The sequence below is a fragment of the Thunnus maccoyii genome, chromosome 6 (genome assembly GCF_910596095.1).
Source record: "Thunnus maccoyii chromosome 6, fThuMac1.1, whole genome shotgun sequence".
Classification (NCBI taxonomy): Eukaryota; Metazoa; Chordata; class Actinopteri; order Scombriformes; family Scombridae; genus Thunnus; species Thunnus maccoyii.
This window is the reverse complement of record NC_056538.1, coordinates 12,160,001-12,172,247: the sequence shown is the minus strand read 5'-3', so window position 1 is coordinate 12,172,247 and position 12,247 is coordinate 12,160,001. Positions and strand designations below refer to the sequence as shown.

General features: G+C 41.3%; 1 protein-coding gene across 2 annotated transcripts in view; it reads right to left on the bottom strand.

The window, feature by feature from the left end:
• Positions 1–12,247, bottom strand: part of lekr1 (leucine, glutamate and lysine rich 1) — an 81,553-nt gene that overhangs the window by 21,497 nt on the left and 47,809 nt on the right. For both annotated transcript variants that reach the window (XM_042414489.1, XM_042414488.1), the window contains 2 exons: positions 4,768–4,842; positions 2,747–2,950 (listed from right to left, as the gene is read on the bottom strand). In XM_042414489.1, the coding sequence (XP_042270423.1) occupies positions 2,747–2,950; positions 4,768–4,842 (279 nt within the window). The remainder of the gene's footprint in view (positions 1–2,746; positions 2,951–4,767; positions 4,843–12,247) is intronic.

Genomic DNA, 12,247 nt, shown 5'->3' with positions numbered 1-12,247 from the left:
TTTTTCTTTCTTGACTATGAGTCATGTTCATTGATTACTGCAGAGAGTCTGTTGAGCTGAGGGAGAAAGTCCTGCTGCTGGACTGGTGACTGGTGTGTGTATGTATGTGAATACACACTCAGTGCAGCTTTATCTCAGATGTCTTTAAAGACCTTCTGGTGTTAATATTTACTTGGACAATAGAGGTTGGTGCAGAGGAAATTGGTGAATTGTCTGTTTTAATAGAAATCTCTGGAAAGGTTCAGATTGACTGGAGTGTCCTGGGGTCACAGTCTGGTCACTTTGCTTGCTGGCATGATCTGGAGGTAATTAGCTGGTCCCATCGTCCCTGTCTTGCATCTCAGAAGCTTTAAACCTTGTAATTCTATCACCAGTGGAGACTCTTGGTCTGAGACTGAACATCCAGTCCTGATGAACAGACCTCTGATGCTGATTGGTCCATTGGTGATTACATTTGACAAACAAGAGATCCTGTTGGGAACAAGGGATTTGTTGCAGGTTTATTGTGTTAGAGAGAAGAGTCTTTTTTTTGTCTGGTGTCAGAGGTCGAGGGACAATGTGTTTTTCTTTGTGGGATTCTGGTTGGTGCTACAATGAAGTCATTTGCAGCAGTTTGATATGTGATAAGTGTGCTCCCCACACTGAGGCCCACTTCTACACCGCCTAAGTCCTGCTTAGAGATAGATGCCAAAAGATATATACATATATGCATGCGTGTGTGTGTGTTTATGGGATATTACTGTAACCTATAACCTTCAGCATTGTGTTGACCTCTTAGGTCCTGCATGGAAAGACACACACAGAGAATGCTCAATCCAACTTCTTGCATAAGAGGGTTTGTTGTTTGTTTTTACAGGATTTCAAAAAAGTTTATAACCCTGTGCAGAAAATCCCATAATGCATTATATTAAAAACTATGACCCTTAACAAATATAAGCGATGAACCATAGAATGAACAAGGAGAAAAAGTTACAAACTGTCAAAAAAGCTTTCTAGTTGTTCATTCAACAAACATCTCTCCAACCAGGCACGAGGAACAAAGTCAGGCACCTGGGACTGTAAACATGTGCGGAGTGTAGGAGAGCTGAACAGATGACAGATTTGTATATTTGGACATATACTGTATATCATAAAGGTTTATGGGATTGTAACATGACCTACAACCATCAGCACAGTTCCTACATGGACACACACAGAGAATATTCAGTCTAACTTCTTGCTAAAGAGGATTTTTTTTTTTTTTTTGACAGGATCTCAAACAAGTTTTAATCCTGGGAGGATGTCTTTCCTGTCCGAATGTGTGTGTGTTTTCATTTAGTTTTATTACTTAAAAAATAAAAATGAACGAAATTATTTTATTTTAAAATGATTCTATTGTCATTCTATATGTTTTTGTTTGGTTTATTTTTCATATTCATTTTTTTCTTTCTTTTATTTATATATTTTATTTCAATTCAGAGAACTGATACAGTGCACTAAGTCAGCTTTGCTCCCAGTTTGTTTCAGTGGCCAGCTGCAGTACTGCAACTAAGACATTCCCACTGGACCACTAAAAACATATTGCTGATAGGACATCTCCATCTGAAAACAAGGCAAATTATTACTCTTTATTATTATTTTTATACCACAAAGATTTAATAATTATAAAACGTTCCCAGAGCTGAGAAAAAGTGATTTTTATGTGCATGACATCAAAAGTCAATTGGATGAGCTGGGTGGGGGCCAGAGGTGCTAAGACACTAATGCACATGTGCGATGGATCACACAACATGAAAGTAAACCAGGAAGAGAAGTTCTGGCACCGGTTCACTCACGGTTCACTCAAAGGTCTCATAATACACCCATGGGTCACATGGGATGGGTGGGATCAGTCTCTGCCTGTTTCACATAAAAGAATGACTATGTCTACGGGTTAAGAAAAGTCTTACGAAGTCCTTTTGACAACCTGAAAACTGTATTTTCAGCATACATATAATCCCAGCGTCCTAAATTAGAAAATACTTATTTAAACTTTTCATTTTGACTTAAAGCTTCTGATGATGGATTAATGTAATGTAGTTGAAGCATTGACATGGATAAACACCCGTAAATGCAAGGTTATTAAGCAGTGTGCTGGGCAGTGTGAGCCAGCCACACAGGGAGAGAGAAGACCTTACATAAGAGACTGGGCACAGCTCCCAACACTCTATTAGATTTTCTCACTCGGGGAGAGGATGTTAGGCCTTTGGTTTTTGGATAGACACACATACACGTACACAGGATTGCTGACTGAATTCACCCCGTGTCTTCTCAGACACAAAGGGGTTGTAAATGTTTAACATCAGAACAAAACAGTCTATTTCCCAACCAGGGATTTAGACAGCCACCAGCCTGTGGTTGTGGTTTCCCTGTTAAGAAAAGCAAAGTTTGGCCATGCACTGTATCCGGCTCCCAGTAAGCTTTCATTGGTCAGCACTTGAGAACAAGCCTCTATGACATTGTCAAATAAAATCTACAATACAGTATCTGACAAAATCTTCCATATGGGGGACAGTATCAGTACACCAAAGTCAACCTCATTTCCCGTAATACAAATTTCAAGGTCTGCGATCCACTTCTCCTGTTGTCAGGTTATAAGTAAAGAATAAGAATCAGCTTAGTAAAATATTTGTGGATAGAATAGAATAAAGTAAAGTAGAGCAAGTTAGTGAGGAGTACTGATTGAGGAAGAAAGTGATCAGAGCAGGACAGATATTATAATCACAACCTTTCTCCCCTCAGCTCTTTCGTTTCCTGCCGGACCTTCTCCAAATCTTCCCGCAGTATTGTCACTTCCTCTTCAGCTGCGCAGTACTTCCGGTTCATTTGTTCCTCTCTGTGTTGCCATGACGACAGCTGCTCCTGCACAGTGGCACACCTTCGTTGGCATGACAACCACCTCTCATGTTTCTCCTCCAACTCCCCTTTTAACCTGTCGGAGAGAGATGCAGAGACGAGAACTATTCTCAAGTGGATCTTTTTTTCATCTGCATGTATATGAGGCATGTAAAAGCATGGTCTCAAGCTCTGAGAGCAGAGTAAAGTACCACACAAACACACACTCACACTCACACACACACACACAGGTCAACAGTTGAGCGTAATCGTCAGAGTGAGTCTATTACATAAGAGAGAAGCTGTTTACTCTCTAACCCTATCAGGCTCTTTTACGCTTACAGTGAAGTGGTTGACACACACACACACACCCGAAAACTAGGCCAAACCCTACTTTCAAACACCCATTTTTGTTTTTTTCCCTCTACTGAAACAAACAGGCAGGGTTTGCCACATAGGTCAAGTACCAAGTCATTGTGGTGTTGTTCTGATAGTGAACTTTGAGAATATGCACACATATACATGAAAATAACTACTTTTCTCTTCATCCACCCTGTCTTATAACACAAAGGAGACAATAATGATTGATGTGCCAGTAGATGTGTTTATCTACCAGCATCACTGCTCTGTTTAGTAAATTCCTCCATATATCAGGAGACCAGGGAGTGGGTTTAAATATTTTTGGAATGAGAGTTGCTGTAAAGAGAGAGGTGGACTGAAAAACAGCAGGTAAGTGATGAGTGATGTCTACAGAAAAAAGATGCCTTCTCATCTCACTTCTCCTCCTAACTTGGTTGGCAATGAAAATGATCAGTTTGAACAAATACAGTAACATGTCGGTTTGTTGGCAGTCTTGTGAGCCTAAGTCTGTGGTTGACAAATGAAGAGAAACTACAGACATCCACAAAAATCTGTTGAAAGCTGTTTGAACAAAGTGAGCAGAAGTGGACAGATTCACAAACCATTAAACTTAAATCCAGCAACTACTAGATAACAGCTGCTTATTGATTCTGCAGAAGCTCACAGCAGAAACCAAAGCTTTTTGATCAAATAAACATCTGGGCACCTATGGTCTCCAATCTTGAACAATTTGGTGAATTGTTGTCTCCCATTACATCTTCTCTCAGCTCTGATGGAGGGTGGGGAGGGTGGGGTGGGGGTGGGGGGTGGGGGTTGCTCCCTCTTCTGAAATAGCCTCCACCTCCCCAGTGGAGTGCTATCATATGTTGAGCTGTATAGGAGCCAGAGGGTGAGATCAGAGACTGTTGTGTGGGAAGGGAAATAAATCAACAGTGTAATTGAACACACCAGGCTGCCAGTGGCTTAGAAAAAGAATAGCAGCAGATACCATGTGAAAAAATACACACCCCACATACATCTAACGCCTGCGGAGAAAGATGAGAGGCTCCGTGTGTACGTCTGTGGGTGTACGCATGTGGGTTGGGTGTGTGCGCACATGTGTGTGCCTGCGTATTAGTGTGATTTACTCCAATAGACGTGCCACTACGCCTCTGCATATCTATGTGCGTGCCTCTGTGCACAGATGAGTGTATGTGTGTGTGTGAGAAACATGACTCTTCGCCAACTAAGAAGTGCTTCCATCTGTTGCGCCAGCCTCACACGAGACTCTCTGCTGTGTCACTGGCACTTTATGGAGCCTGAGATCTCCTCAACTGATCCAAGAGCAGATCTCAGCTGACACTAATATCCCTTCCTTTCTCTGGGAGGAAGGAGATGGAGAAGAGTGATGAAGCAGAGGAAGAGGATGATTTGGAGGAGAATGAGAGGGATGAGTACAGGGATTGTGGGAAAGTTGGAGAGGGAAAGGGATGGAGAATTTATCACGAGACACAACAACAGTGCAGAGAGGAAGAAGACATTTGACATGCCTAGACAGAATAGAAAACCGTTTACCTGAGTATTTCTCTATGCTGCCTCTCAGAGTCTTCTTGTTGGCACAGCTGCATCTCTCTCTCTCTCCTCTGCTCCCTGGAGACACAAAGTGCACAACATCGGTCAGCCTTATCCACTCAGTTTTCACCATATCCATTTGCTGGGTAAGTAAATTCAAGGCCAGGGTTAATACTTTGCTGTTTCCCTAACTTGTAATCCACATTAATTATACAGACTGAAGGCTAAAGGAAGTGTAGTGTTTACTACAGGCTCTGATTGGGAAGCAGAGTATGTTTTTACAATTGTCATTGAAAAGTACTTGGGCAGGATACCAAAGTGTATACTCCTACGCTTGAATCTCCATGTGGAAGAAGCCAAGCTTAACAATGAATTCTCCCACTGGGATCACCAAAAGTTCAAGAAAGCTTCCTGTATATCACAACTCTTTGACTAGCAAAATGCTACTAGCTGTCATTCCACAACCGCATTGGTCTGCTTTAGTGCGACTGTATTTAAGATCTTAGTTGTATAAATGTTAGGCGAATAGGCCGTGTGCATGTGTGTGCGGCTGTGTGTTTGAGACCACCTCGTCTTCCATGTGCTCTGCTGCCTCGCTCTTAAAGAAAGTAAATTGGAAATCAGTTTTAATTCTAATTCTGCGTGCCATGACTGTATGTGGTATTCCCGCCTTCTGCGCACACACAACCACAACCAAACACACACACACACACACACACACACACACACAGACTTTACCCTAACCCTCCTAACCCTGTCGGCTTCTCAGCCTAATCCCCTCTCTGGCGGCATGATCAGTTAATGTGTTTGTGTGTGTGTGTGTGTGTGTGTGTGTGTGTGTGTGTGTGTGTGTGTATGTGTGTGTGTGTAGCTGGCTGTCTAGCCCTGTGACCTTGCAGCCACACGCAATGAGGATACAGAGTGAGAGGGCTCGCACGTCTGAGCTCACAGACAAACAGGCTGTTTTCACTGCTGATCTTCAACAGATTTTTTCTGACAACTGTGTAGAATTATCTGTACATTTTACTAAACTGGATACAGTGAAACATGCATCACTCTATACCAGAAATTATTATTATATTTGCATTGGTTGTAACAAACTGGTTGCTAAGTGCAATAGTACAACATCAAGTGCAATTGTACTACCAGTGAATCATTTAATGATGTTTGGAAGTATTTTTCTAATATCAAGAGCAATATTTTTTCTTTTTATCATTTAACAGTGACAATATGTGAAAGCCACAGACAAAGAAGCACAAATACACACACACAATCACGCTCACAGCTGTCTGGCACCAGTTATCATCCTCCCTCGCTTTGTTCCTCTTTTAACCCTCTTTTCCTCTAGTGCTGTCACAGCTACTGGTGATTTAGAGCAGGACCCTGAGCGCTCGTACATTCTGCCTATTTAGCCACAGAGTCTGCTGTGCCTGTCCCTCTTTTCTCTTTTTCCTCTCTCCTCTTTCTGTCTTCAAGGTCAGAGATGACATTATATCTGACTCCCAACTGCTGTTTCCACTATTCTTTATCCTCTGGTTGCCTGTTCCCGCATTTTTTTTTTTTCCAGAGGTGAAAAGGGGGCTGACAGACAGCAAAGTAAGAGAGAAAAGACAGAAGGTGGTATTTTTGTGAATTAAAATGCAGTGTTCAAAGTGCAGCCAAGTGCACCGAAGGAACACTTTTGGTATTTTTGTGGCTGCAGGCATGTGGTGTACCCAGTGCGTACATGGAAACAAGGTGAGATGAGGAAGAATCTATTATCATATATTATCAGTGGGTGTGTTAAGGGTAACAATCATGGCATAAGGGTTCATTAGGGGTTTCAGTAATATCTTATGATTATCCATGGAATTGAATTAACTGAGTGTGTTCAATGTGACCTCAGGGCATAACTGTTTCCAGCTCTCATGATGACTTCCAGTGCATAAACTAAAAATCTGTATGTGGAAAAATGAATCATAACCAACCGACGTGATGTGTTTGCTGGTTTCCACAAGATTTAATCAAGGTAACCACTGTGGATCTGGCATGCATAATCACAGCTTGACAGCGCGCGTCACTCAAATTACAGACTGCAGGTGGAACGCATACCTGCAGCCTTCAGCTGGCTGTAAAGAGTCTTAATCAGCTGTTGTGGATGACAGATGCTGATAAGAATCAAACATTAATCTTCACTCTGGCTTCTTGGCCATAATAGAAGAATAGAATAAAAAAACAAAAATTCTGTTTAATTAAATGTGTCAACTGGTCAAAGAATGTATCATAAAAGTGAAACAGACCAGCAAAACATGTGGGTGTGCCTCCACAAATTAAAATGAAGAAAACTGTACAGAGTTTGCTGTTGTTCCTGTTGTCACAAGCAGACGGTTGGCAGACGGCGCAGAACATGGTGACTCTTGACACCAAAATTAAATTGTACCACTGCGGTGTATGGTAAGTCACTAAAATACTGAACATAAATGTCTCTGCATTTCAGGAAAATACCATGTCTTGTGCAGCATGTGCTCACATGATAATAGAGCCCAGAGAGAAAGAGTGAGAGAGAGACGAGAGATTTTTTATAATCTGAGAAAGGAAGACTTCCTCTTTCCTGAAGGGCTGTGACTGATTTTATCTAATATTAGGTAAACAGAGGACTGAGGTAAGAGAGGGAGAAGAGAGAGAATAATGTGTCTGTTTGTATGTCAGGCAAACAGCAGAGAAGATCTTGTGGGAAACGAGGTGCTTGGATACACCCTGAGATCAATAGTTATTTTACTGCCAACAGCCACACACACACAAACACACACACACACACACAATACAGCAGACGCATATGTGCACACGCACTTTGGACACGCACAAAGCAGCAAGCGTGCGTCAGCGTTATAAAAACAAGCTGTATCACATCAATCACGTCAATCCTTTGCTCTTTCTCTCTTGACCTTCACTCATTCCATCATACACTCTTTCATCTCTCCCCTGCTCGTTGCATCCATCCTGTCTTTCATCTATCCCTCTCTTCCCTCTAATCCATCCTTTCAACCTGGCCTGAGCCTGTGTTGGATGATCCATTTGTTCATCCTCTGATGAAAGGATGAGCTCAACGTCTCCTGCCAATCAGAGTGCAGCAGGAAGCTTCCCAACACCTTTTACATGCATGTCATCCAGACGGTACAGGAAGGGGTTTGTGATGCTCTCTCCTTTAATGAATGCTGTCAAAGTGCCTTTGGGCAAAGTTCATAACTGCCAATCACTCCTGAAGTTGTTCAGTAGCTGATGGTATAAGTTTAAATCAGGAAACAAAAGGTGATCATCACATTATACATTAAGCTTAAACAGTCAGCACTATTCAAATGTTGCATTCCTCATAAAAATACTATGAATTTAATAAAATTCAGGTGCATGACCAAGACTGACAACATGAAAAAAGTTCAGAATGTATGTGTGTATGTGTGTGTTTAAGTATGTGAGTGCGTGTACAGTATAAGTGGTCACGACAAAACAAGCTGCCCTTGAGTATCTCTCTGGCATGCTGATCAGATTGCATGCTAGGATCAGAAGGATTCCACAGCCGCTCGCTGTCCTTAGACCGCCCCTAAAATATGTGTGTATGTGTGTGTTTCCAAGGCAATGGGCTGGCGCCACAGAAACGCAACAGGTGCGGAACACTGATGTTTGATGGAGGTGGGGGTCAAAGGTTGGGCAGTTGTCATGGCAACACATCTTGCACACAAACATGCTGGTACTTTTTGTTCTGTGATCTTGAGAGGGAATCAAAGGTTTTGAAACCTCTGGAGCTGATATGATGCATGGTGAGGCTGAAAGGATACAGAACACACACACACACACACACACACACACACACACACAGCGGCTGAGGAAGAGGGTGTTTGAACAGGCGACCAATCAGCATCTGGACAGTGAAAGCAGAGTTAGCCGATAAACTCAGACGTCCCATCTGGACCTCAGTCTAGACCTCGCCTGAGTGTCTGCCATGCATGAGACAGAGAGAAAAATCATTGTTTGGATGTTGTACAATTTGCAAATAAACATTTTCAACCCTCAATTTTTTGCAAAACATTTTAAGATTAAGATTACTATTATAATTTTACACTTTTCCTGAAACTTACTACATTTAATATTTATTTAATCATATAATTGATTTACCTTAAATTGTTATTCTGTTCCTTCATATTTCAGTTCTACTACTACTGCTTCTGTTTACTCTGTAAATACAGTATTGTTACTAGTCTGTGATACTAGTCTGTTCATCCTGACAGAGAAATCTCTTGTCTGTTGCTCTTCCTGTGGAATTTTTTCAAGGTATTGTTTCCCCTTTTTTTCTCTTATTTTGTGGAGACTTTTGCTTATCTGAACTGCGTTTTTTTTGGAAACATGAATGTGAAGCAACTACCAAATTACTTAATTACTCCTCAATTTCTGTCTGGCTCTCCCTAGTCAGAATATTTAGAAAATATTATACACAGAGCTACTGTGTAGAGATTGGGCAGCGAAGTTGCCCCGATATATATGAGCTCCTGTTTTCCCTCTCCACAATCCTCTCCACACACTCACACACTCCTTATCATGCAATAAAGTCTCAGACTTGAGCACACCCACTCCTCCTCCTCCTCCTCCTCCACACACACCTTCTCATGCAACATGGCCTTAAGGCTGATTCTCCCTATAGCATATGTCCATATGTCTGGGTGGGTCGCGTGCGACTGCAAACATCCCCTCCATCCTCTCTGTCTCAGCCCTGATCCCTGTATTGGATGGACATGCACATTCCACACACACATACGCACACGCACAGAGTCGAATTGAGTTAGATACATGCACACAGTGGTATGTACAATTTGTGTGGCAGGTCAGAGGGCAGCGTGACAAAATAGAGGGCTTTTTTCTGCTCGTAACATAGGGATTTGGCAGAGAAGTGTCTCTTAAAAATAATCTTTTCCTTGAACAAGTGGAAATAAATCAGCTTGGTGACATATTTGGAGAGAAAAGTAACTCGTAGCATTATTTTAATGATGTATATTTTAATGATTTATATTTAAATAATATTCATAGATAAATTAGTGTTTCATCTGATGTTTACTGGGTCAAATCGTCACAGGTTATCAGACAGATGCAACTTTTTGTGTCTTACTGTGCACTGTATGTGTCACTAAAACAGTTATAGGCACTTACTTAGATTTCATTAAATCCAAAATTTTCCTGCACATTAATCTGGATGTATCTTTAATCTCTCTGTAAACTAGGCTTATGTGTAGATAACCAGTTACCCAGACAGGAAAAGTGATGTGACAGACACACACACACATGCATACACACAATACCCTTCTACATAGACACATACACATGTTGCAAAAAGTCATGTATATATACACACACACACATTCAAACTCCACCACAAATACTGCATGAGCTCGCCCGTAACTGAAGTCAAAATCTAACAGCTGATATGGGGCTTTTTTCCTATCTTTATTCAGGAGCGTGGTCTTTCAATTTGAGAGCATGATTTATTGATTTCACGTTCAGATTTTGTCATTTTTTCCCTCAAAACCCTGCCCTTGCACTCCAATAGCCCCTGCTTGCGTTTAGCTTTGCTCTGCTACTGCTCAAACTGTATGCCTGCACTCAGATATAATGTTGCTTGCACAGATTTCCTGCTCCAGCTTCAGCCCTTCTTCTCACACTCAGGCTGCTCTTGTGCGCTCGTGAAACGTCCGCTCTCAGATTTCTGCTCTGCTCTCAGATTTTTTGTGCGACAACCCTGTCAAAATCTCCAAACAAATAGAAAGTCAGGTGTAGTGTTGACCAATGAAATAATCCCTGCTCACTTTATTTCACTTTACTTCTTAGAGTGTCCCATAAGTTTGATTTTACTATAATGGCAGCTATATACTATATACACACCGGCCTCCCATCAGTGTGCTACTGACGGGAGGCCGGTGTGCTATATGACTATTATATGTTGCTATAATATAATGTATGGGCGCTGGTACATACATTAACTGTCCTTTTATTCCAAAAGTTGTACAAGAATTTAAGAAGATGAAGAAATAAAGCCCTGGAGGGCGGGAGGATGAACCAGGTTAAAGAGTAACCACCTGTACGTAACACTCTAAGAAGTAAAGTTAACGTGCCTGCGAGGAGGCAGGGATTAATTCATTGGTCAACACAACTCTTGGCATTCTATTGGTTTGGGATTTTGACAGGGTTGTTGCACAAAAAATCCGAGAGCAGAGCAGAAATCTGAGAGCAGATGTTTCACGAGCGCACGGAAGTAGCCTGAGTGTGAGGAGAAGGGCTGAAGCTGGAGCAGGAAATCTGTGCAAGCAACATTATACAGTATTTGAGAACAAGCATACAGTTTGAGCAGAAGCAGAGCAAAGCTAAACACAAGCAGGGGCTATATAGAGTGCGAGGGCAGGGTTTTGAGGGAAAAAAATACAAAATCTGAACATGAAATCAATACATCATGCTCTCAAATTGAAAGACCACGCTCCTGAATAAAGATAGGGGAAAAGCCCCATATCTGACAGCACTTTAAAAGTGATAAGAACGAGAGAAAAAGCAGAATCAAGATCTGTCATTTTTAAAGGTCAAAAACAAAGTTTATGACAAAAAAAATGGAAGAGAGAAAAATAGAGTAATGGGGAGGTTACTGAGGAAAAGGAGGAAACATTAGTGAACAGATGAGTGCTTCAACTGAAGTCTGTCAGGTCAAGTAGTCCTTTAATGCTTTGATTATCAGATAAAGGCAATATTTAACATTTACTCCCCTTCTCTGTGGGGGGAGGTGTGTGTGTGTGTGTGTGTGTTTGCGCTTTTAAAAGCGGTTGATGTTTCAAATATTATGAATGACAAAACACCAAAACAAGATTATAAACCTTCTTCTTATAAATAATACTATAAGTTGGAATGTGGGACATGTGCAAACAGTTGGGAAAAGCAGCCAATGTGCTGTGAAAACCAGAGTTAGGATATGACCAAATATGGAACAATTTATCCTTTTGAAATTCTTGGAGAGTTAAAAATAAAAATAAAAATGAATGACGGCAAAACCTGACCTGCAAGCATTCTTGTGAGAGCAGTACTGCATACTGCACATGTGGAGAGAGAAGTACATTGGCTTTGATTCTGTGTTTCCAAACTAAAAACATTTTTATTATCCAGTGCTGTATCAAATGAAGAAGCACCTCAACCCCATCAAATTTATGCTTTTGCTAGTAGCCTTGGAACTCTTAAAGCCTCTGGAAATTTGGCTTGAAATAGTAAAAAATGCATAAATGATATCAAAAACCTGAGTGAAAATAAATGTTCATAACTATTAGAAAACCTAGTTCAAAAAACAGCTCATTTGGCTGTTTAGACCATTTCTCAAGACTGTGTAGGTGATCACGTTTTGATTAACACCTGCACCGGCTAATGACTGGGTTTCCATGGTGTGGAGCTGCGCTTCTAACTCACTGAGCCTCGCCTCCAACACAAT